Consider the following 27,042-nt stretch of genomic DNA (forward strand, 5'->3'; position numbering starts at 1 on the left):
ACCAGTGACATCTGTCAACCCAAGATAAAGAAATAAAACAATGCCGAATTTAGATGACCTGCTCGTCCACATCGGAGATTACGGACCATACCAAAGGAGAATCACTGTCCTCGGGTGTCTGCCGGTGCTGACCTTCGCGTTCGTCCTCGTAGGAGTCGTGTTCTTGGGGAACACTCCCGTGCACTGGTGCCGGACCTCCGGGACAGAGCACATCCAGGATGAATGTGACTGGACAGACAAGGAGCTGCGTGAACTCACCGTCCCGCTGTTGGATGAGTCGGGACAGGGCGCATTGGGCACCTACAGCCGCTGCCAGAGGTTCGATGTGGCCTGGAGGTTCTGGAACGGCAGCCAGAGCAACTGCAGTGACCTCATCGACTGGCGCTTGATTTCTAATCTCACCCAGTTACCCGTAGTCGCGTGCGATAGCGGCTGGGTGTTTGATCCGTCTCGCACTACTATCGTTTCAGAGGTAAATTTGGTCTTCAAAAAACCCCGCTGTGTATGGAAGTTCAGGAGCTCAAATTCTACTAAGAAATAATTGAACGAATGAATGAATGAATTCCTTTTATTTAACCTTAATTTGATCAGGGAGTCATAGAGAGATGAAATGTATATTTTACAGATGAGCCCTGAACTAAATTACAGAAAATACACACATCAAGTTAAATACAAATTGCAAGCAGAAAGAAAAACATGGTCATAAAAAACAAAGATATTCATCAGTAAAAAGGTCCTCAATCAGCCTTCTGAATGGACCTATAGGCATCAAAACAGCACATTTCAGGACATTTTGAAGATTGTTCCTCAATTATGATGCAATAACTGAAAGCTGATTTACCTAACTCAGTAGAGACCAAAGGAATGTACAGAGTTATCCATCCCTGAGACCAGGGGTGGTAACCAGTATGTCTAAAGTTTAGTGATGATGTTAGGTACAGTGGGATTTTTTGTAAAGGAAAACATAGCAAACAATGTATCAACCTACATGACATCAAAGAGGGACAACCAACTTTCTAGAATGCAGTGATGAGTGCTAAAACTGTTGCCCATAATGAAGTGCAGTGTATTATGATAAACTGCATCTAACAACTTTAATGAAGTAGCAGCTGTGTTCATATAGATGACAGTGGAGGGTGATGAGGGGAGGATGGCTCATAATAATGCCCGGAACGTCGCAAATGGAATGGCAACCGTGTGTTTGATACCATTCTAATCATTTCGCTTCAGCCATTACCACGAGCCCGTCCTCACAAAAAAACGTGCCACCAACCTCCTGTGATACATTTTTAAATTTTACTAGGCATGTCAGTTAAGAACAAATTCTTATTTTCAATAACGGCCTAGGAACAGTGGGTTAACTGCCTGTTCAGGGGCAGAACGACAGATTTGTACCTTGTCAGCTCGGGGATTTGAACTTGCAACCTTTCGGTTACTAGTCCAACGCTCTAACCACTAGTCTTGGACAGATAGGAACTTTGACTGAATAACCTGCTTTCTACTACTTATCGAGAGGCAGAACCTATTTCTATAGAAAAATATTTTTTATTCTCAGCTTCTTAAATATATTTAAAACCAAATAATTTTAGACTTATTTACTGGGTGACTTTCACTTTTACTTAAGCCATATTCTATTAATCCCTCAATATGCTTTTTAAAAGACAGCTTTTCATCTATCCAGGGACATGATCAATATGGACACCATCCAAAGTACATATGCTCAAATCATCAGAACTGTTTTTATGGTGCTCTAGACCTATATTCACTAATGTAGTACTACTGCACCGAGACTGCCACGCAGCTCCCCTTGGACTGCCGTGCAGAGCACAGAATAAATATCACTCCACAGAGAGAAGCACCAGATTGAATTTCACTCAACTTTCTAGAGTTTTCCCTGTTAGTTAAGACTATCGACGTTTCCCTTAACTGTGACAATTGTGATCGAATCAACAACATATGAACCTCTCTTTCAATGCAACATACCGAAACAAAACGAACTATGCAAGATATTTTGTTGTAGGCAGAACGCATCAGAGTTGGATTCTATTGCACCTGACTCAGCTGTACTGTGCACAGACTCGTGCGGAATAACCAATCAGCGCTGCAGTAGGCCTTTATGCAAATAGTCCATTGCCATATATGGATCTGTGTCATTTACTACAACAGCAGCGGTCGCAGGTAGATACGCTTGTCATGAGATCAAAGAGAGAGCTGCATGTAGCCACATGTGCACATTTTGTTCATATCCTTTGCTAGTTAGTGAGTTATTAGCTCAGTTATATATAATTTGTAGTCAGCAATGGAAGTGATTGCTTCCTTCAAGAGCACAAAACATGTGCATTTCTAGACATCTTTGAAAAGCAGTACAGGTGAATATATATTTTTTGTCTTAAAGGGGCAGTGTTGTATTTTGGAACAGGCTTGAATAAACTAAGTAGCCAATGGGCAGAGGGTAGAATAATTTGACTTATTCTCTGTAATACTTGTGGTTTCTTCCATCAAACAACACAACAACATTTTCTGTCACCTCGTTATCTAAAGGACAAGTGTATAAACAGGTTTATGTCAAGCCCTGCATATCTTTTTCAAAAGTCTCATGGACACCACACACTGGCTGCTACTGTAGGCTGAATGATAGAACAGCTATTTCCATGTTAAAATATTATGGGATGCATTTTCTCTATAGTTTTTGATGGTAGTCCAGTCTGGTATGCCCACATTACGATCAAATAGCCACGGTAGCCTACTTGTTAACTGTTAAAACTGTAACTTAAAGCGGGTACTGCCTCAGTGTTCACAGTAAAACTGTAACTTAAAGCAGGTACAGCCTCAGTGTTCACAGTAAAACTGTAACTTAAAGCGGGTACAGCCTCAGTGTTCACAGTAAAACTGTAACTTAAAGCGGGTACAGCCTCAGTGTTCACAGTAAAACTGTAACTTAAAGCAGGTACTGCCTCAGTGTTCACAGTAAAACTGTAACTTAAAGCGGGTACTGCCTCAGTGTTCACAGTAAAACTGTAACTTAAAGCAGGTACTGCCTCAGTGTTAACAGTAAAACTGTAACTTAAAGCGGGTACTGCCTCAGTGTTCACAGTAAAACTGTAACTTAAAGCGGGTACTGCCTCAGTGTTCACAGTCAAACTGTAACTTAAAGCGGGTACAGCCTCAGTGTTCACAGTAAAACTGTAACTTAAAGCGGGTACAGCCTCAGTGTTCACAGTAAAACTGTAACTTAAAGCAGGTACTGCCTCAGTGTTCACAGTAAAACTGTAACTTAAAGCGGGTACTGCCTCAGTGTTCACAGTAAAACTGTAACTTAAAGCAGGTACTGCCTCAGTGTTCACAGTAAAACTGTAACTTAAAGCGGGTACTGCCTCAGTGTTCACAGTAAAACTTTAACTTAAAGTGGGTACTGCCTCAGTGTTCACAGTAAAACTGTAACTTAAAGCGGGTACAGCCTCAGTGTTCACAGTAAAACTGTAACTTAAAGCAGGTACAGCCTCAGTGTTCACAGTAAAACTGTAACTTAAAGCGGGTACTGCCTCAGTGTTCACAGTAAAACTGTAACTTAAAGCGGGTACTGCCTCAGTGTTCACAGTAAAACTGTAACTTAAAGCGGGTACTGCCTCAGTGTTCACAGTAAAACTGTAACTTAAAGCAGGTACTGCCTCAGTGTTCACAGTAAAACTGTAACTTAAAGCGGGTACTGCCTCAGTGTTCACAGTAAAACTGTAACTTAAAGCGGGTACAGCCTCAGTGTTCACAGTAAAACTGTAACTTAAAGCGGGTACTGCCTCAGTGTTCACAGTAAAACTGTAACTTAAAGCGGGTACAGCCTCAGTGTTCACAGTAAAACTGTAACTTAAAGCGGGTACTGCCTCAGTGTTCACAGTAAAACTGTAACTTAAAGCGGGTACAGCCTCAGTGTTCACAGTAAAATTGTAACTTAAAGCGGGTACTGCCTCAGTGTTCACAGTAAAACTGTAACTTAAAGCGGGTACTGCCTCAGTGTTCACAGTAAAACTGTAACTTAAAGCGGGTACAGCCTCAGTGTTCACAGTAAAACTGTAACTTAAAGCGGGTACTGCCTCAGTGTTCACAGTAAAACTGTAACTTTAAAGCGGGTACAGCCTCAGTGTTCACAGTAAAACTGTAACTTAAAGCGGGTACAGCCTCAGTGTTCACAGTCAAACTGTAACTTAAAGCGGGTACTGCCTCAGTGTTCACAGTCAAACTGTAACTTAAAGCGGGTACAGCCTCAGTGTTCACAGTCAAACTGTAACTTAAAGCGGGTACAGCCTCAGTGTTCACAGTCAAACTGTAACTTAAAGCGGGTACAGCCTCAGTGTTCACAGTCAAACTGTAACTTAAAGCGGGTACTGCCTCAGTGTTCACAGTCAACACGTGCTGGAAGTTGCACAGATAATTTTTTTTACAGACATGTCGATATTGTTTGTCTAAAAAGTAAAGGACCCAAACCTTTTGTAATATCCAGAAAACCTCATTTAGCACCATCAGTAGATATGCATTGAGTTCTGTCTGTCAAGTAATTTATTTGCCAGTTACATGCAGCCTGGTCTAGGCCAATTAAGAAATGCCTCTGAATTAGCAGTGAGTGATCATCAGTATCCAAAGCCTTTGACTGGTCAATGAAGAGGGCAGCAGAATGTTGCCCTTTATCCATACAATTAAGCACATCATTTATAACTAGGGCTGCAGCAGAGATAGTGCTATGACCTGGTCCAAAACTTGACTGGTGTACATTTAGAATAGATTTGAAAGATAACATAGACACAGACACTTGCATACACACAAGCGATAACATACACACTATACACACACATGATAACATATGCATAGGCCACTCTACCATAAAGGCCTGATTGGTGGAGTGCTGCAGAGATGGTGGTCCTTCTGGATGCTTCTCCCATCTCCACAGAGGAGCTCTGGAGCTCTGTCAACATACGTTTTTGCCAAGGCAGCCATCATTTCTTTTGCCAAGGACCCATAATAAATACAAAAAAATATTTAAAAAATCATAAATGGGTTAATGGTTCAGCAATGAGGGGGGCAGAGAGCTGCAGGGAAAATGGATCAAGCATATCAGCCCAAGTGGATTTTTTTGTATACATCAATCACAAGCACGGCATCTAGTACATCACAAATAGCAAATTGCTGAAATGAAAACAAAGATTCACTAGAAGTTGATGTGTTAACCGACAAGTCAGCTAGAGGCTGGGAGTGGGAAGAGCAGTCGATTGACTGACCAACGTCAATTAGACCACGGTTTCTCTCAAATAAAAATACTTCTGAGATAAAATGATGATTAAAAGCATCACTTATCCCATTCTTCTCAGTTATGATGCCAGCGTCAGACAAAACTTGCTTAGGCAGGGAAGGAGAGGAATTTGTACGCTTTAGTGCAATTGACTGTTTTCTAACATTTAGAAGGATCACCAGCAGAGTCAGAGATGGAGCTTTAAAAGTAGCTTGATTTAGCTTTTTTAATCGAGATAGTACATCTGTTTCTCAATTGTCTGAAAAATGACCAGTCCACTACAGAGTCTTTGGCCCAGGCCTGATTTCTCATCTGAATAAGCTCAGATAACTCAGAATAAAACCACGAGTTAGATCTATCTTTCACTCTGAATTGTTTAAAAGGGGTGTGTTTATCTGCCAGAGAAACAAATAGGAGGATACATTTTCTAGAGCCAAGTCAGGGTCAGGAATTAATTCATTACAATCTGTTGCAAGTGCATGGTCAGTAAATTTACTGAATAGCCTATTATTCGGGATAACTTCAAATACCAACAAAAGTTAAAGTGCAACATTTATCATTGATAATTTGACAGCATGTCAGCATCAGTGAGAAGGGTCACTCCTTCATCTTAAACTAAGCATGGCGTCACCCCTTGAGCAAGGATCTTTTTTCTCAGCAATACAAAAGGTGCATTTGTCACCAATATACTTCAGGTTATCTATGTATTTACCTGTTTCTTTATCTATCCCAGTTTTCCTTAGTGTGTGAGGATTCATGGCTTGCAGATTTGATTCAGGTGTCCCTGGCTGGAGGGTTCTTCATTGGTGCTTTTGTCACTGGATACTTGGCAGACAGGTACACCAGCATTTTGTTTCAACACTGTGATAATAACAATACATAGCATCAATCAATGTAAATGCCACCAAAGCAGCTGTTTATATACTGTCAATAAATACTGTCAATATAACCTGTATGGGTATTATGGGAGCATTCCACTTATGCAGCAGAATAAAAACACAGTTTCCTTAAAAGTAGTTATTCTGACATGCTACTTAATCGTTTAAATGATGTCAGTTGCATTCTTACACTTTCATTATTCCCCCTCCAACAGGTTTGGAAGGAAGCCCTGTTTCATCCTGTCTATGTTTGGCCTGGGGGTGTCAGGGATCGTTGTGATGCTGTCACCCTCTTACCCCCTGCTGCTGCTCTTCAGAGTTCTCCAGGGCTTCTGTTGCAAGGGAGCATGGACAGTCAGCTATGTGTTTAGTAAGTTCTTTATTGAAATCACAGTGACTGGTATGGAAGCACCAGAATCCAGCCTTAAATGTGAAATACTGCTATGTAAAGGAGGTGTTCTCTGCTCTTCGTTGACTAGAAATGCAGTCACACATAACATCACTGAAACACATGGGCATTGTTTTTACAAAGTAAAAATGTATTAATAATATATGCAAAATTATAAATCACAGAACACAAAAACAGGAACACAGGAACATAGGAACACAGGAACATAGGAACATAGGAACACAGGAACACAGGAACACCGGAACATAGGAACACAGGAACACAGGAACACAGGAACATAGGAACACAGGAACATAGGAACACAGGAACACAGGAACACAGGAACACAGGAACACAGGAACACAGGAACATAGGAACACAGGAACACAGGAACATAGGAACACAGGAACACAGGAACATAGGAACACAGGAACACAGGAACATAGGAACACAGGAACATAGGAACACAGGAACATAGGAACACAGGAACACAGGAACACAGGAACACAGGAAAAATAGGAACACAGGAACACAGGAACACAGGAACACAGGAACACAGGAACACAGGAACACAGGAACACAGGAACACAGGAACACAGAACATAGGAACACAGGAACACAGGAACACAGGAACACAGGAACACAGGAACACAGGAACACAGGAACACAGGAACATAGGAACACAGGAACATAGGAACACAGGAACACAGGAACACAGGAACACAGGAACACAGGAACACAGGAACATAGGAACACAGGAACACAGGAACACAGGAACACAGGAACACAGGAACATAGGAACACAGGAACACAGGAACACAGGAACACAGGAACACAGAAAAATAGGAACACAGGAACACAGGAACACAGGAACATAGGAACACAGGAACACAGGAACACAGGAACACAGGAACACAGAAAAATAGGAACACAGGAACACAGGAACATAGGAACACAGGAACACAGGAACACAGGAACACAGAAAAATAGGAACACAGGAACATAGGAACACAGGAACACAGGAACACAGGAACACAGGAACACAGGAACATAGGAACACAGGAACACAGGAACACAGGAACACAGAAAAATAGGAACACAGGAACATAGGAACACAGGAACACAGGAACACAGGAACACAGGAACACAGGAACATAGGAACACAGGAACACAGTCCGTCCATACAAGGTTTTACTTTTTTTTTTTTATGTATTGTTTTTTATTGAACCTTTATTTAACCAGGAAGGGCTCCTTTATTTAACCAGGAAGGGCTCCTTTATTTAACCAGGAAGGGCTCCTTTATTTAACCAGGAAGGGCTCCTTTATTTAACCAGGAAGGGCTCCTTTATTTAACCAGGAAGGGCTCCTTTATTTAACCAGGAAGGGCTCCTTTATTTAACCAGGAAGGGCTCCTTTATTTAACCAGGAAGGGCTCCTTTATTTAACCAGGAAGGGCTCCTTTATTTAACCAGGAAGGGAAAAACTCCTTTATTTAACCAGGAAGGGCTCCTTTATTTAACCAGGAAGGGCTTCCAGTTTTATTTAACCAGGAAGGGCTCCTTTATTTAACCAGGAAGGGCTCTTGTTTTTTGTCTTTATTTAACCAGGAAGGGCTCATTTGTCCCGCACCTTTAACCAGGAAGGGCTCCTTTATTTAACCAGGAAGGGCTCCTTTATTTAACCAGGAAGGGCTCAATTTATTTAACCAGGAAGGGCTCCTTTATTTAACCAGGAAGGGCTCCAAAATTATATTTAACCAGGAAGGGCTCCTTTATTTAACCAGGAAGGGCTGATTTTATTTAACCAGGAAGGGCTCCTTTATTTAACCAGGAAGGGCTCCTTTATTTAACCAGGAAGGGCTCCTTTATTTAACCAGGAAGGGCTCCTTTATTTAACCAGGAAGGGCTCCTTTATTTAACCAGGAAGGGCTCCTTTATTTAACCAGGAAGGGCTCCTTTATTTAACCAGGAAGGGCTCATTGAGATTTAAAATCTCTTTTTCAAGAGCGTTACAGACAAACAACATGAATTACAGACAAACAACATGAAAAACTACAAGTAATCTAGTAAAAACCATAGAATTCACAAGAGTATAACAAAATCAAAAACAGCAAATTAAAAACATTGACAGGTCAGGGAATCAGTCTCAAGATCATTCATTGGTGATTTAAAAATACCAATCGGGACAAGTTCTTCCAGTATTTAGGTAGAAAGTCAGCGTCCATGTATTAGTGTTCAGAGGAATGATATGGGAGGTTTTGTGCTCCGTTCTGTACCGGCTCCTGCTTTGACGTTCTGTTATTGTGGGCTTTCTTGTTTTTGTCTTTGATAGTCATTGAGTTCTTTGGCTCAAACAACCGGAAGTTTGTCTCATTGCTGTCCCGCACCTTTTATTCCACTGGGATGGCCATCCTACCGCTCTTGGCATACTTCTTGCCCTCCTGGAAAACCCTGCAGCTGGCCATGAGTCTCCCCTGCTTCATCTTCATCACTTACTTTTGGTAATATGTCAATGTCAATATTTCCGCACACACACACACACACACACACACACACACACACACACACACACACACACACACACACACACACACACACACACACACACACACACACACACACACACACACACACACACACAGCTGACAGGTGACAGGTGACAGTTGTTGTTCTGGCCACCAACCATTGTGACATGACTTATGAAATTGGAATGCAAAATTATACTTTATAAAAATGCAATGTACCTTGATGATCCTATAGTGTGTGGTGTCCAGGGGTTTGAGTAAAACCTATGAAATTAAGCTGATTATTATGATAAAAATATAAAAATATATTTTCCATTTCAGGCTCATTCCAGAATCTCCTCGCTGGTTGTTGTCACAACGAAGAACCAAAGAGGCTATGAGGATCGCTAAAAACATTACCAAGTGCAATAAGAGAACTGTCCCTGAGAATTTTAGAGAGGTTGCCTACTTTTGATTTCTGAAACATCTTGATGTGCTTCAGGGAGCTCTCTTCGGAGTAGTGTCTGAAACATCTTGTTGTGCTTCAGGGAGCTCTCTTCGGAGTAGTGTCTGAAACATCTTGTTGTGCTTCATAGAGCTGTCTTTGGAGTAGTCTGAAACATCTTGTTGTGCTTCAGGGAGCTCTCTTCGGAGTAGTTTCTGAAACATCTTGTTGTGCTTCATAGAGCTCTCTTCGGAGTAGTGTCTGAAACATCTTGTTGTGCTTCAGGGAGCTCTCTTCGGAGTAGTGTCTGAAACATCTTGTTGTGCTTCATAGAGCTCTCTTTGGAGTAGTGTCTGAAACATCTTGTTGTGCTTCAGGGAGCTCTTGTTGTGCTTCGGAGTAGTGTCTGAAACATCTTGTTGTGCTTCAGGGAGCTCTCTTCGGAGTAGTGTCTGAAACATCTTGTTGTGCTTCAGGGAGCTCTCTTCGGAGTAGTGTCTGAAACATCTTGTTGTGCTTCATAGAGCTGTCTTTGGAGTAGTCTGAAACATCTTGTTGTGCTTCAGGGAGCTCTCTTCGGAGTAGTTTCTGAAACATCTTGTTGTGCTTCATAGAGCTCTCTTCGGAGTAGTGTCTGAAACATCTTGTTGTGCTTCAGGGAGCTCTCTTCGGAGTAGTGTCTGAAACATCTTGTTGTGCTTCATAGAGCTCTCTTCGGAGTAGTGTCTGAAACATCTTGTTGTGCTTCAGGGAGCTCTCTTCGGAGTAGTGTCTGAAACATCTTGTTGTGCTTCAGGGAGCTCTCTTCGGAGTAGTGTCTGAAACATCTTGTTGTGCTTCATAGAGCTCTCTTTGGAGTATTGTCTGAAACATCTTGTTGTGCTTCAGGGAGCTCTCTTTGGAGTAGTTTCTGAAACATCTTGTTGTGCTTCATAGAGCTCTCTTCGGAGTAGTGTCTGAAACATCTTGTTGTGCTTCAGGGAGCTCTCTTCGGAGTAGTGTCTGAAACATCTTGTTGTGCTTCAGGGAGCTCTCTTCGGAGTAGTGTCTGAAACATCTTGTTGTGCTTCAGGGAGCTCTCTTCGGGAGTAGTGTCTGAAACATCTTGTTGTGCTTCAGGGAGCTCTCTTCGGAGTAGTGTCTGAAACATCTTGTTGTGCTTCAGGGAGCTCTCTTCGGAGTAGTGTCTGAAACATCTTGTTGTGCTTCATAGAGCTCTCTTTGGAGTAGTCTGAAACATCTTGTTGTGCTTCAGGGAGCTCTCTTCGGAATAGTTTCTGAAACATCTTGTTGTGCTTCATAGAGCTCTCTTCGGAGTAGTATCTGAAACATCTTGTTGTGCTTCAGGGAGCTCTCTTTGGAGTAGTGTCTGAAACATCTTGTTGTGCTTCATAGAGCTCTCTTCGGAGTAGTGTCTGAAACATCTTCTTGTGCTTCAGGGAGCTCTCTTCGGAGTGGTGTCTGAAACATCTTGTTGTGCTTCAGGGAGCTCTCTTTGGAGTAGTGTCTGAAACATCTTGTTGTGCTTCAGGGAGCTCTCTTCGGAGTAGTGTCTGAAACATCTTGTTGTGGTTCATAGAGCTCTCTTCGGAGTAGTGTCTGAAACATCTTGTTGTTCTTCAGGGAGCTCTCTTCCGAGTATTGTCTGAAACATCTTGTTGTGCTTCAGGGAGCTCTCTTCGGAGTAGTGTCTGAAACATCTGGTTGTGCTTCATAGAGCTCTCTTCGGAGTATTGTCTGAAACATCTTGTTGTGGTTCATAGAGCTCTCTTCGGAGTAGTGTCTGAAACATCTTGTTGTGCTTCAGGGAGCTCTCTTCGGAGTAGTGTCTGAAACATCTTGTTGTGCTTCAGGGAGCTCTCTTCGGAGTAGTGTCTGAAACATCTTGTTGTGCTTCAGGGAGCTCTCTTCGGAGTAGTGTCTGAAACATCTTGTTGTGCTTCAGGGAGCTCTCTTCGGGAGTAGTGTCTGAAACATCTTGTTGTGCTTCAGGGAGCTCTCTTCGGAGTAGTGTCTGAAACATCTTGTTGTGCTTCAGGGAGCTCTCTTCGGAGTAGTGTCTGAAACATCTTGTTGTGCTTCATAGAGCTCTCTTCGGAGTAGTGTCTGAAACATCTTGTTGTGCTTCAGGGAGCTCTCTTCGGAGTAGTGTCTGAAACATCTTGTTGTGCTTCAGGGAGCTCTCTTCGGAGTAGTGTCTGAAACATCTTGTTGTGCTTCAGGGAGCTCTCTTCGGAGTAGTGTCTGAAACATCTTGTTGTGCTTCATAGAGCTGTCTTTGGAGTAGTCTGAAACATCTTGTTGTGCTTCAGGGAGCTCTCTTCGGAGTAGTTTCTGAAACATCTTGTTGTGCTTCATAGAGCTCTCTTCGGAGTAGTGTCTGAAACATCTTGTTGTGCTTCAGGGAGCTCTCTTGTTGTGCTTCAGGAGTAGTGTCTGAAACATCTTGTTGTGCTTCATAGAGCTCTCTTTGGAGTATTGTCTGAAACATCTTGTTGTGCTTCAGGGAGCTCTCTTTGGAGTAGTTTCTGAAACATCTTGTTGTGCTTCATAGAGCTCTCTTCGGAGTAGTGTCTGAAACATCTTGTTGTGCTTCAGGGAGCTCTCTTCGGAGTAGTGTCTGAAACATCTTGTTGTGCTTCAGGGAGCTCTCTTCGGAGTAGTGTCTGAAACATCTTGTTGTGCTTCAGGGAGCTCTCTTCGGGAGTAGTGTCTGAAACATCTTGTTGTGCTTCAGGGAGCTCTCTTCGGAGTAGTGTCTGAAACATCTTGTTGTGCTTCAGGGAGCTCTCTTCGGAGTAGTGTCTGAAACATCTTGTTGTGCTTCATAGAGCTCTCTTTGGAGTAGTCTGAAACATCTTGTTGTGCTTCAGGGAGCTCTCTTCGGAATAGTTTCTGAAACATCTTGTTGTGCTTCATAGAGCTCTCTTTGTTGTGCTTCATAGGAGTAGTATCTGAAACATCTTGTTGTGCTTCAGGGAGCTCTCTTTGGAGTAGTGTCTGAAACATCTTGTTGTGCTTCATAGAGCTCTCTTTCGGGTAGTGTCTGAAACTCTTCGGAGTAGTGTCTGAAACATCTTCTTGTGCTTCAGGGAGCTCTCTTCGGAGTGGTGTCTGAAACATCTTGTTGTGCTTCATAGAGCTCTCTTCGGAGTAGTATCTGAAACATCTTGTTGTGCTTCAGGGAGCTCTCTTCGGAGTAGTGTCTGAAACATCTTGTTGTGCTTCATAGAGCTCTCTTCGGAGTAGTGTCTGAAACATCTTCTTGTGCTTCAGGGAGCTCTCTTCGGAGTGGTGTCTGAAACATCTTGTTGTGCTTCAGGGAGCTCTCTTTGGAGTAGTGTCTGAAACATCTTGTTGTGCTTCAGGGAGCTCTCTTCGGAGTAGTGTCTGAAACATCTTGTTGTGGTTCATAGAGCTCTCTTCGGAGTAGTGTCTGAAACATCTTGTTGTTCTTCAGGGAGCTCTCTTCCGAGTATTGTCTGAAACATCTTGTTGTGCTTCAGGGAGCTCTCTTCGGAGTAGTGTCTGAAACATCTGGTAGTGCTTCATAGAGCTCTCTTCGGAGTATTGTCTGAAACATCTTGTTGTGGTTCATAGAGCTCTCTTCGGAGTAGTGTCTGAAACATCTTGTTGTGCTTCAGGGAGCTCTCTTCGGAGTAGTGTCTGAAACATCTTGTTGTGCTTTAGGGAGCTCTCTTCGGAGTAGTGTCTGAAACATCTGGTTGTGCTTTAGGGAGCACTCTTCTGAGTATGGTTATGGTTAGCATAAAATTATACACACACTGGGGGGGTATCATCAGGCATATCACTTATCACATATCAGTCTTTTTTCAGTTTGATCCTCTGGAGGAGAAGCAGGAGCAGGAGGCAGAGATAAGTCGTCCGTCATTCATGGATCTGTTTAGGACGTCCAACATGAGGAGAAACACTCTGATCCTCATCTACGCTTGGTAAGAGACAAGCCAACTGGGCAACAAGATATCACGGTCTCACTTGAGTATTTAACGTTTGTCCAGTGCGGGGGTAAACGTCAAATTTGGAAGGTCAAGTTTAGGCATTAATTCACGAATTTTGAAGGTAAGGGTTAAGGTTAGAGACAGGGTTGAAACAGAACAAATTTAAACCAGTGCCGAGCTCTGGGATTGAACCTGTGACCTTTCCTCTATCCCATCCACAACACATATATATTTTTTTGTGTATGGTTGTGTGGTGATGTCTACAAACAAAATGAATGCACAATGAAAGGTTTTGAATGTAAAACTGGTTTCGTTACAAGTGTTTACCAGTTTGGATGTTTGTACTAAGAGTTTAGAAAATTCACCACATACACCAAATAACTGTCATGGCTGGTGCCAGACACATTTGAAATGGAATTTTCACTGTACATAATGTTTACTGTTCCACTCAAAGAGTTGATTTGTAATAGACTAGGCTGCATTCAGATGCAGTTTGTATCATATCATGCTGCACTCAACTGGAGAAAAATATTTTACTGCATTTAATTGAACAAATGCCACACATCCTCCTCATCACCATGGAAATTAAATGATGTTGTGCCAGGTGAGTGTCGCATGCTGTTCTGTGACGCCCATCAAATAATACTTTATCTGTACATGAAGTCCTCAGATCAATGAATCCAAAACATCACCCTGTCTCTGTCATGGGCTAAATTCCACATGAACCTCTTCCTGCTGGTCTTCCTCCAAGGTTCACGAGCGCAGTGGTTTTCCAAGGGTTGGTTCTCCGCCTGGCGATCACTGGAAACAATATCTTCCGGGATTTCTTCATCTCTGCAGCCGTGGAGCTGCCCACCGGCCTCATCTTCTACCTGTTGGTGGACAGGGTTGGACGGAGACCTCTCATGGCTGTGTCTAACTTCATAGGAGGAGTCGCCTGCCTCATAGTGCCCTTCGTCTCAGTAGGTGAGTTGGTATTTGAATGTATTATTTGAAATAGGAGAATAGAGACTTGTCCACTTTCTGCATTATTATATTATTAAGCTCAGAATGCAGATATTATTGTAGAGAGGAGAAAGTGAGAAGTGGTTGGGGTGGGATTCAATCCCACGTTGCTCCTGGTGGTGGCATTTCAAGCTGAAGATGGAGGTCAACCAATTAAAACTCAGTTACACAACTCTGATGATAACTGACATGGTGAAGAACCAATTAAAACTCAGTTACACAACTCTGATGTTAACTGACATGGTGAAGAACCAATTAAAACTCAGTTACACAACTCTGATGATAACTGACATGGTGAAGCTCAGACTGAAAATGATGGATTCTGAGAGTTGCTTTTCCCCCTTTTATTCGTTTTTAAATTCCTCTGTTTATTTCTGATTGTTTACTTTCGTTATGAGATTATCTGTTGTATTCCCATCCTTAACATTTCTGGGATGACCATTCTGCTTAATTTGGCCGTTAAAATATGATGGGTAGTTTAATCTATTCACCCTTCTCTTTTCATCTTCTATAGACTATCTGTGGCTGAAGAAAGCCATAGCAATCATTGGGAGGCTTTCTGTTGCCATTGGATTTGAGATGTCAATTTTGCCAACTCTGAGCTGTATCCAACACCTCTCAGGTGAGAGTAGGACCAAATAATAACATCAAACTCAAGTCATTAATGCTGCTCAACCTAACGTTTTTACAACCTGGATTACATACTGGTAGTCAATGTTGTAGTACTAGGGACCTGTCTCGGTCTTGACTCGGTCTCGTTACCACATTATGACTCGGTCTTGTCTCGGTGTCATGCGGTCTTGTCTCGGTGTCATGCGGTCTTGACTCGGTCTTGTCTCGGTGTCATGCGGTCTTGACTCGGTCTTGTCTCGGTGTCATGCGGTCTTGACTCGGTCTTGTCTCGGTGTCATGCGGTCTTGACTCGGACTTGTCTCGGTGTCATGTGGTCTTGACTCGGTCTTGTCTCGGTGTCATGTGGTCTTGACTCGGTCTTGTCTAGGTGTCATGTGGTCTTGACTCGGTCTTGTCTCAGTGTCATGCGGTCTTGACTCGGTCTTGTCTCGGTGTCATGCGGTCTTGACTCGGTCTTGTCTCGATGTCATGCGGTCTTGACTCGGTCTTGTCTCGGTGTCATGTGGTCTTGACTCGGTCTTGTCTCGGTGTCATGTGGTCTTGACTCGGTCTTGCCTCGGTATCATGTGGTCTTGACTCGGTCTTGTCTCGGTGTCATGCGGTCTTGACTCGGTCTTGTCTCGATGTCATGTGGTCTTGACTCGGTCTTGTCTCGGTGTCATGTGGTCTTGACTCGGTCTTGTCTCGGTGTCATGTGGTCTTGACTCGGTCTTGCCTCGGTATCATGTGGTCTTGACTCGGTCTTGTCTCGGTGTCATGTGGTCTTGACTCGAGATCAGCTGAGACCAGCGGAGTAAAAAACTCTGAATTATCCGTTTCCATTCAGTCAACACATAAAACCGCCTCACCAGTCCAAACATATACACCTTTCTTTAAACATTAATATTTTATCAGCTTTGTCTATTATAGACATGTTTGTGAAGTGGCGAACCTATAGGCCTTCAGTAAGGTTGGTGATTCTGAAAGGACAGCATCTGTAATACCAGCGCACTCATGTAAGAGAGGGCACTTTTTGTAAAACAGAAAGGGACAGTGTAGTAGAGGGTATACACAGGTACAGTGTAGTAGAGGGTATACACAGGTATAACCGTGTACCCACTTTTTTTCAGTGGGCATTGCGTATACTCAATTCTTAATCCCTACTGATGTGTATCAAAGTAGTGTAGTGGAGGTATATGATTTATTAGTTATGTAGTACAAAAGAGAAATTGTGCACAAAGTAGCCTACCCAATCGCAAAGCACATGGAATATATTCACATAGCCTAGTTTCAACAGAATCTGCAGGCAGCAAGAGTGTTCAGCTCTCAACTGGTTTGGGCATGGAATGACATCGATGTCAATCAGCCAGGACCTGACAGACCCACCCACTGGGGAGTCAGGACCGGACAGGTTGGGTGGGCCTGTGTCCACCCAGGCCCATCCACGTCTACACCCCCCATTGTTGCCTTAGTTAGCATTTACTGGTCGATATCATGAATTGAAAGGTCTTTCCTACCCTACCGGCTACCGATGTCATTCCATGCCAAAATCAGCCAGAACCTGACAGGCCCACCCAATGGGGAGTCAAGACCTGACAGGCCCACCCAATCAGATTGATGTGGTTTAAGCATTGTTGAGGAGTTAGACCATCAAATGCTTGCATTTTTTTCTATAAAAACAAAATGGTGATTTTGAGAGTGAAAATCTGACAAATCTATAGGAAAACACAGGATTTTTCACTCAGGGGGGCTTTCTCTGTTATGGGCTACATTCTACATGAACCTCTCCATGATTGATTGGACATTGATTGGACATGACAATTTGGTAACTTTCTGGCAAAATTAGAGTATACCCACATCTCCAGGCACCACTACACCACTGCACAGGGCGGATGGAAAGACAGCAGTCACACAACAGCATGATGTTAAAGCACCACTACTCCATTGGATATGGCTGATGGAAAGACAGCAGTCACACACAACATGATGTTAAATCACCACTACTCCATTGGATAGGGCTGATGGAAAGACAGCAGTCACACAACAGCATGATGTTAAATCACCACTACTCCATTGGATAGGGCTGATGGAAAGACAGCAGTCACACAACAGCATGATGTTAAATCACCACTACTCCATTGGATAGGGCTGATGGAAAGACAGCAGTCACACACAGCATGATGTTAAATCACCACTACTCCATTGGATAGGGCTGATGGAAAGACAGCAGTCACACACAGAATGATGTTAAATCACCACTACTCCATTGGAGAGGGCTGATGGAAAGACAGCAGTCACACACAGCATGATGTTAAATCACCACTACTCCATTGGATAGGGCTGATGGAAAGACAGCAGTCACACACAGCATGATGTTAAATCACCACTACCCCATTGGATAGGGCTGATGGAAAGACAGCAGTCACACACAGCATGATGTTAAATCACCACTACTCCATTGGATAGGGATGATGGAAAGACAGCAGTCACACACAGCATGATGTTAAATCACCACTACTCCATTGGATAGGGCTGATGGAAAGACAGCAGTCACACACAGCATGATGTTAAATCACCACTACTCCATTGGATAGGGCTGATGGAAAGACAGCAGTCACACACAGCATGATGTTAAATCACTACTACCCCATTGGATAGGGCTGATGGAAAGACAGCAGTCACACACAGCATGATGTTAAATCACTACTACCCCATTGGATCGGGCTGATGGATAGACAGCAGTCACACACAGCATGAGGTTAAATCACCACTACTCCATTGGATAGGGCTGATGGAAAGACAGCAGTCACACACAGCATGATGTTAAATCACCACTACTCCATTGGATAGGGCTGATGGAAAGACAGCAGTCACACACAGCATGATGTTAAATCACTACTACCCCATTGGATAGGGCTGATGGAAAGACAGCAGTCACACACAGCATGATGTTAAATCACCACTACTCCATTGGATAGGGCTGATGGAAAGACAGCAGTCACACACAGCATGATGTTAAATCACCACTACTCCATTGGATAGGGCTGATGGAAAGACAGCAGTCACACACAGCATGATGTTAAATCACCACTACTCCATTGGATAGGGCTGATGGAAAGACAGCAGTCACACACAGCATGATGTTAAATCACCACTACTCCATTGGATAGGGCTGATGGAAAGACAGCAGTCACACACAGCATGATGTTAAATCACCACTACTCCATTGGATAGGGCTGATGGAAAGACAGCAGTCACACACAGCATGATGTTAAATCACCACTACTCCATTGGATAGGGCTGATGGAAAGACAGCAGTCACACACAGCATGATGTTAAATCACCACTACTCCATTGGATAGGGCTGATGGAAAGACAGCAGTCACACACAGCATGATGTTAAATCACCACTACTCCATTGGATAGGGCTGATGGAAAGACAGCAGTCACACACAGCATGATGTTAAATCACCACTACTCCATTGGATAGGGCTGATGGAAAGACAGCAGTCACACACAGCATGATGTTAAATCACCACTACTCCATTGGATAGGGCTGATGGAAAGACAGCAGTCCCACACAGCATGATGTTAAATCACCACTACTCCATTGGATAGGGCTGATGGAAAGACAGCAGTCACACACAGCATGATGTTAAATCACCACTACTCCATTGGATAGGGTCGAAATGTACAACTATTACTTCCCATTGCACAACAATGTCACATTTAGCACAAAGTAACCGGTGAGTGTGAAGTGGAACTGACAACGTTTTAAATACTTTGCAGATATGAAACAAACAGACAATCATAATATCAGTCAAAAATATAAAATTCCCAATTTATCCTACAAAACTAACTTCATGAGAGTTTTAAAAAAAAAAAGTCCTTTCTGACTCAACGTTCCATGACGTACAGTAAGGCATTGTTGTCAGAATAGATGGATGCAGTTTAATGCATGATTAATATAATTCACCAATACAAAACAAATATTGCTATCTGGTTGTAAATCACAGCTGGTCTGATACATAGTTTGCTGCCTCCATTCGGGATGCACTGTTTCAGTTTCAATGACTCAATATTCAGGACAAAAATGGACGGATGTAACTAAGGCTGGAAATGTCAATACAATCTAACTAGCAAGGGCAATGATCACAAGTCAGAAAAAAAGTATCTTCAGTGTTAACTCTTTCCTTTCCAATAAAACCTCAAGAGATTAAATCAGAACATCATTGAAAATAATAATATAATGATAATTATTATTATAATAATTATTTGTATAAATCCTTAGCCCTTCTCTAAAGGAGTAGAAGGCCCATTGTTCCCCACTGTGTTTGGGTTAGTAATCATTTGTAGAGTGGCTCTATTTTCCCCCAGAATGCATTTTTTCACTATTCTAAATGTCTAAAGAATCCAGATGTTGTTCTGAAATATGAACACAGAAATACTGGACATTTAGAACTCTTATTATGGTGATGATTTGATAAAATTACAATCATGGTCTTGAAATGGACTCCCATTTTTTTGGTCTCGGTCTTCTCCAGTCTTGGTCTTGAGTCTCGCTTTAGGCGGTCTCGAACACAACACTGCTGTTAGTAGTACTGTTGACGTCGGAAGTTTACATACACCTTAGCCAAATACATTTGAACTCAGTTTTTCACAATTCTTGACATTTAATCCTTGTAAGAATTCCCGGTCTTAGGTCAGTTAGGATCACCACTTTATTTTAAGAATGTGAAATGTCAGAATAATAGTAGAGAGAACGATTTATTTCAGCTTTTATTTCTTTCATCACATTCCCAGTGGGTCAGAAGTTTACATACACTCAATTAGTGTTTGGTAGCATTGCCTTTAAATTGTTTAACTTGGGTCAAACGTTTCGGGTAGCCTTCCACAAGCTTCCCACAATAAGTTGGGTGAATTTTGGACCATTCCTCCTGACAGAGCTGGTGTAACTGAGTCAGGTTTGTAGGCCTCCTTGCTCGCACACGCTTTTTCAGTTCTGCCCACACATTTTCTATGGGATTGAAGTCAGGGCTTTGTGATGGCCACTCCAATACCTTGACTTTGTTGTCCTTAAGCAATTTTGCCACAACTTTGGAAGTATGCTTGGAGTCATTCTCCATTTGGAAGACCCTTTTGGGACCAAGCTTTAACTTCCTGACATATGTCTTGAGATGTTGCTTCAATATATCCACATCATTTTCCTCCCTCATGACGCCATCTATTTTGTGAAGTGCACCATCCCTCCTGCAGCAAAGCACCCCCACAACATGATGCTTCCACCCCTGTGCTTCACAGTTGGGATGGTATTCTTCGGCTTGCAAGCCTCCCCCTTTTTCCTCCAAACATAACAATGGTCATTATAGCCAAAGAGTTCTGTTTTTGTTTCATCAGACCAGAAGACATTTCTCCAAAAAGTACGATCTTTGTCCCCATGTGCAGTTCCAAACCGTAGTCTGGCTTTTTTATGGCGGTTTTGGAGCAGTGGCTTCTTCCTTGCAGAACGGCTTTTCAGGTTATGTCGATATAGGACTTGATTTACTGTGGATATAGATACTTTTGTACCTGTTTCCTCCATTATCTTCACAGGGTCATTTGCTGTTGTTCTGGGATTGATTTGCACTTTTCACATCAAAGTACGTTCATCTCTAGGAGACAGAACGCGTCTCCTTCCTGAGCGGTATGACGTTTGCATGGTCCCATGGTGTTTATACTTGCGTAATATTGTTTGTACAGATGAACGTGTTACCTTCAGGCATTTGGAAATTGCTCCCAAGGATGAACCAGACTTGTGGAAGTCTCAATTTTTTTTCTGAGGTCTTGGCTGATTTCTTTTGATTTTCCTGTGATGTCATGCAAAGAGACACTGAGATTGAAGGTAGGCCTTGAAATACATCAACAGGTACACCTCCAGTTGACTCAAATTATGTCAATTAGCCTATCAGAAGCTTCTAATGCCATGACATAATTTTCTGGAATTTTCCAAGCTGTTTAAAGGCACAGTCAACTTAGTGTAGGTAAACTTCTGATCCACTGGAATTGTGATACAGTGAATTATAAGTGAAAAAAATCTGTCTGTAAACAATTGTTGGAAAAATGACTTGTGTCATGCACAAAGTAGATGTCCTAACCAACTTGTCAAAAATATAGTTTGTTAACAAGAAATTTGTGGATGGTTGAAAAACGAGTTTTAATGACTCCAACCTAAGTGTATGTGAACCGTAACAGTAACATGCAATAATACACATTGGAATATGTGTAAACATATGATCGAATGTTTGAAAAAAATAATGAAATCATATTGATATGACGTAGTGTACTGTATATCAAGACTAATATCGCTTGTATTTGACAGAAACCTGGGCGTGTCTGTGTGCTCATCAGCCAGTGATATAGGAGCTATAGTTGCCCCTTTCTTGCTCTACAGACTGGCCAGTATCTGGCAGGAACTGCCTCTCTTCCTCTATGGTATTTCACAACTGTATTTTACATTTTTTAAATATATATATATATATATAAAAATGCATTTTTGTGCCTTTTCCTTTGCAAAGATTGCACCCCCACTCCCGTTTGTTGGTATATATATATATATATATATGCATTTTTGTGCCTTTTCCTTTGCAAAGATTGCACCCCCACTCCCGTTTGTTGGTATATATATATATATATATATGCATTTTGTGCCTTTTCCTTTGCAAAGATTGCACCCCTTTGCAAAGATTGCACCCCCCCCCGTTTGTTGGTATATATATATATATATATATATATATGCATTTTTGTGCCTTTTCCTTTGCAAAGATTGCACCCCCACTCCCGTTTGTTGGTATATATATATATATATATATGCATTTTTGTGCCTTTTCCTTTGCAAAGATTGCACCCCCACTCCCGTTTGTTGGTATATATATATATATATATATGCATTTTTGTGCCTTTTCCTTTGCAAAGATTGCACCCCCACTCCCTTTTCCTTTGCAAAGATTGCACCCCCACTCCCGTTTGTTGGTATATATATATATATATATATATGCATTTTTGTGCCTTTTCCTTTGCAAAGATTGCACCCCCACTCCCGTTTGTTGGTATATATATATATATATATATATGCATTTTTGTGCCTTTTCCTTTGCAAAGATTGCACCCCTTTGCAAAGATTGCTCCCGTTTGTTGGTATATATATATATATATATATATATGCATTTTTGTGCCTTTTCCTTTGCAAAGATTGCACCCCCACTCCCGTTTGTTGGTATATATATATATATATATATGCATTTTTGTGCATTTTTGTGCTTTTCCTTTGCAAAGATTGCACCCCCACTCCCGTTTGTTGGTATATATATATATATATATATATGCATTTTTGTGCCTTTTCCTTTGCAAAGATTGCACCCCCACTCCCGTTTGTTGGTATATATATATATATATATATATGCATTTTTGTGCCTTTTCCTTTGCAAAGATTGCACCCCCACTCCGTTTGTTGGTATATATATATATATATATATATGCATTTTTGTGCCCGTTTTTGTTGGTATATATATATATATATATATATGCATTTTTGTGCCTTTTCCTTTGCAAAGATTGCACCCCCACTCCCGTTTGTTGGTATATATATATATATATATATGCATTTTTGTGCCTTTTCCTTTGCAAAGATTGCACCCCCACTCCCGTTTGTTGGTATATATATATATATATATATATGCATTTTTGTGCCTTTTCCTTTGCAAAGATTGCACCCCCACTCCCGTTTGTTGGTTTTTGCCTTTTCCTTTGCATATATTTGTTGGTATATATATATATATGCATTTTTGTGCCTTTTCCTTTGCAAAGATTGCACCCCCACTCCCGTTTGTTGGTATATATATATATATATATATATGCATTTTTGTGCCTTTTCCTTTGCAAAGATTGCACCCCCACTCCCGTTTGTTGGTATATATATATATATATATATTCCTTTTCCTTTGCAAAGATTGCACCCCCACTCCCGTTTGTTGGTATATATATATATATATATATATATGCATTTTTGTGCCTTTTCCTTTGCAAAGATTGCACCCCACTCCCGTTTGTTGGTATATATATATATATATATGCATTTTTGTGCCTTTTCCTTTGCAAAGATTGCTTTTCCATTTTTGCAAAGATTGCACCCCCACTCCCGTTTGTTGGTATATATATATATATATATATGCATTTTTGTGCCTTTTCCTTTGCAAAGATTGCACCCCCACTCCCGTTTGTTGGTATATATATATATATATATATATATGCATTTTTGTGCCTTTTCCTTTGCAAAGATTGCACCCCCACTCCCGTTTGTTGGCATTTTTGTGCCTTTTCCTTTGCATATATATATATATATATATATGCATTTTTTTTCCTTTGTGTTGGTATATATATATATATATATATATGCATTTTGTGCTTTTCCTTTGCAAAGATTGCACCCCCACTCCCGTTTGTTGGTATATATATATATATATATATGCATTTTTGTGCCTTTTCCTTTGCAAAGATTGCACCCCCACTCCCGTTTGTTGGTATATATATATATATATATATAAGATACCCCCACTCCCGTTTGTTGGTATATATATATATATATATATATATGCATTTTTGTGCCTTTTCCTTTGCAAAGATTGCACCCCCACTCCCGTTTGTTGGTATATATATATATATATATATATATGCATTTTTGTGCCTTTTCCTTTGCAAAGATTGCACCCCCACTCCCGTTTGTTGGTATATATATATATATATATATATATGCATTTTTGTGCCTTTTCCTTTGTTGGTATATATATATATATATATATATGCATTTTTGTGCCTTTTCCTTTGCAAAGATTGCACCCCCACTCCCGTTTGTTGGTATATATATATATATATATATATGCATTTTTGTGCCTTTTCCTTTGCAAAGATTGCACCCCCACTCCCGTTTGTTGAGTGCCCTCCTCTTCTTTGCATATTCTGTATTTTAGAAATACATCCAGATAATGAAGAACATATTATTAAACTCTCACATTGACGTCAAAAGATTGATCTTACTGTGATATACAGCTCATATCTCTGCATCTCAGAACTGTCAGCTCCAATGCTTGATAATACCATACCATGTCTATCTGTAGGTGTCATGACCGTGTTGTCCAGTGGACTGGTCATGCTATTACCAGAGATGAGAGGCATCGATTTCCCTGAGACCATACAAGACGTGGAAAACTTAAATGGGTATGTTTGTGTTTGTGTTTATGTTAATGTTAATGTTAATGTTACTGTTTATGTTAATGTTTATGTTAATGTTACTGTTAATGTTAATGTTAATGTGAATGTTTATGTTAATGTTAATGGTTGTGTTAATGTTAATGTGAATGTTTATGTTTATGTGAATGTTACTGTTTATGTTAATGTTAATGTTAATGTTACTGTTAATGTTTATGTTTATGTTTATGTTTATGTTAATGTTAATGTTAATGTTACTGTTTATGTTAATGTTAATGTTTGTGTTAATGTTACTGTTTATGTTAATGTTAATGTTAATGTTACTGTTAATGTTAATGTTAATGTTAATGTTTATGTTAATGTTAATGTTGATGTTTGTGTTTATGTTTATGTTAATGTTTGTGTTAATGTTAATGGTAATGTTAATGTTTGTGTTAATGTTACTGTTAATGTTAATGTTTATGTTAATGTTAATGTTTATGTTAATGTTAATGTTAATGTTGATGTTTGTGTTAATGTTAATGTTAATGTTTGTGTTAATGTTTATGTTTATGTTAATGTTAATGTTAATGTTTATGTTAATGTTAATGTTAATGTTTGTGTTAATGTTAATGTTAATGTTTGTGTTAATGTTAGTGTTAATGTTAATGTTTATGTTAATGTTAGTGTTAGTGTTAATGTTAATGTTAGTGTTAATGTTAATGTTTATGTTAATGTTAATGTTAGTGTTAATGTTAATGTTTATGTTAATGTTAATGTTAATGTTTGTGTTAATGTTAATGTTAATGTTTGTGTTAATGTTAGTGTTAATGTTAATGTTTATGTTAATGTTAGTGTTAATGTTTATGTTAATGTTAGTGTTAATGTTAATGTTTATGTTAATGTTAGTGTTTGTGTTAATGTTAATGTTAACATTAGTTTATGTTTATGTTTATGTTAATGTTAGTGTTTGTGTTAATGCTAATGTTTGTGTTAATGTTAGTGTTTGTGTTAATGTTAATGTTTGTGTTAATGTTAGTGTTAATGTTAATGTTTATGTTAATGTTAATGTTAATGTTTATGTTAATGTTAATGTTTGTGTTAATGTTAATGTTTGTGTTTGTGTTTATGTTTATGTTTATGTTAATGTTAATGTTTGTGTTAATGTTAGTGTTTGTGTTTATGTTAATGTTAGTGTTTGTGTTTATGTTTGTGTTTATGTTTTGTGTTTATGTTATAGTAAATTAGCATTAGTCCCTTATTATGCATCTCTGTGTTAATGTTAATGTTAATGTTTGTGTTAATGTTAGTGTTTGTGTTTATGTTAATGTTAGTGTTTGTGTTTATGTTTGTGTTTATGTTTATATTAATTAGCATTAGTCCCTTATTATGCATCTCTGTGTTAATGTTAATGTTAATGTTTGTGTTAATGTTAGTGTTTGTGTTTATGTTAATGTTAGTGTTTGTGTTTATGTTTGTGTTTATGTTTATATTAATTAGCATTAGTCCCTTATTATGCATCTCTGTGTTACCAGGAGGAGATACAGATAAGTCTCAAAAGGAAACGACGCCAACAGAAGTAACAGAAAATAATACATAATCTAACATATTTCATGTATTTTGGTGAATTTCATACAGTATACACACACATTTATACTCATACTGCTATCTGGTACTCCGCCAGTCTTGGGAGGAAGAAAAGTGACATGTAAAGTAGAATTAAGAGAAGAGAGGAGCAAAAATGAAAAACTTTTTGTCTGTAACATGTTTATAGCATCATAAAATAAAATGTTTCATACCATAAGAATGATTTGTTTAATGAACACAATTGTATACCCATGATAAATGTGATGTCGAAAGTAATTGTGTACTGTAATACATTTTGGAAAATTAAAACTGATGGAATGATGGAATACAATACCATTTTCAACATCCAGACGACAATAGCAAATATTTTTTATAAAAGTTAAGGGAGTAGATCAGCTTTAATATTGCAGATAGATTGTGGCTTCTAACAATGTAATCGTCTGCAGCATTTCCAATCCCTCATATATAAACTACCGGTCAAAAGTTTTAGAACTCCTTCTCGTTGAAGGGTTTTTCTTTATTTTTACTATTTTCTACATTGTAGAATAATAGTGAAGACATCAAAACTATGAAAAAAACATATGGAATCATTTAGTAACCAAAAAAAGTGTTAAACAAATCCAAATATATTTTATATTTGAAATTCTTCAAATAGCCACAGATGACAGTTTTGCACACTCTAGGTATTCTCTCAACCAGCTTCACTTGGAATGCTTTTCCAACAGTCTTGAAGGAGTTGCCACATATGCTGAGCACTTGTTGGCTGCTTTTCCTTCACTCTGCGGTCCGACTCATCCCAAACCATCTCAATTTGGTTGAGGTCGGTGGATTGTGGAGGCCAGGTCATCTGATGCAGCACTCCATCACTCTCCTTCTTGGTAAAATAGCCCTTACACAGCCTGGAGGTGTGTTGGGTCATTGTCCTGTTGAAAAACAAATGATAGTCCCACTAAGCGTAAACCAAATGGGATGGTGTATCGCTGCAGCATGCTGTGGTAGCCATGCTGGTTAAGTGTGCCTTGAATTCTAAATAAATCACTGACAGTGTCAACAGCAAAGCACGCCCACACCATAACACTACCTCCTCCATGCTTCACGGTGGGAAATACACATGCAGAGATCATCCGTTCACCCACACTGCATCTCACAAAGATATGACAGTTGGAAC

The 27,042-nt window shown here is 40.2% G+C and overlaps 1 protein-coding gene across 1 annotated transcript; it reads left to right on the forward strand.

Annotated features, from left to right (window-relative positions):
- The first annotated feature begins 40 nt into the window (after positions 1–40).
- On the forward strand, positions 41–26,057 carry slc22a3 (solute carrier family 22 member 3). The gene is given in 12 exon segments (XM_065025860.1): positions 41–472; positions 6,012–6,115; positions 6,372–6,526; positions 8,876–9,044; positions 9,390–9,507; positions 13,330–13,445; positions 14,203–14,417; positions 14,971–15,033; positions 15,036–15,078; positions 21,427–21,539; positions 24,218–24,317; positions 25,823–26,057. Coding segments are annotated over 12 exon segments (1,644 nt in total). The 3' UTR covers positions 25,839–26,057.
- The last annotated feature ends 985 nt before the right edge of the window (positions 26,058–27,042 follow it).

This window comes from Oncorhynchus nerka, linkage group LG12 (assembly GCF_034236695.1).
Source record: "Oncorhynchus nerka isolate Pitt River linkage group LG12, Oner_Uvic_2.0, whole genome shotgun sequence".
NCBI lineage: Eukaryota > Metazoa > Chordata > Actinopteri > Salmoniformes > Salmonidae > Oncorhynchus > Oncorhynchus nerka.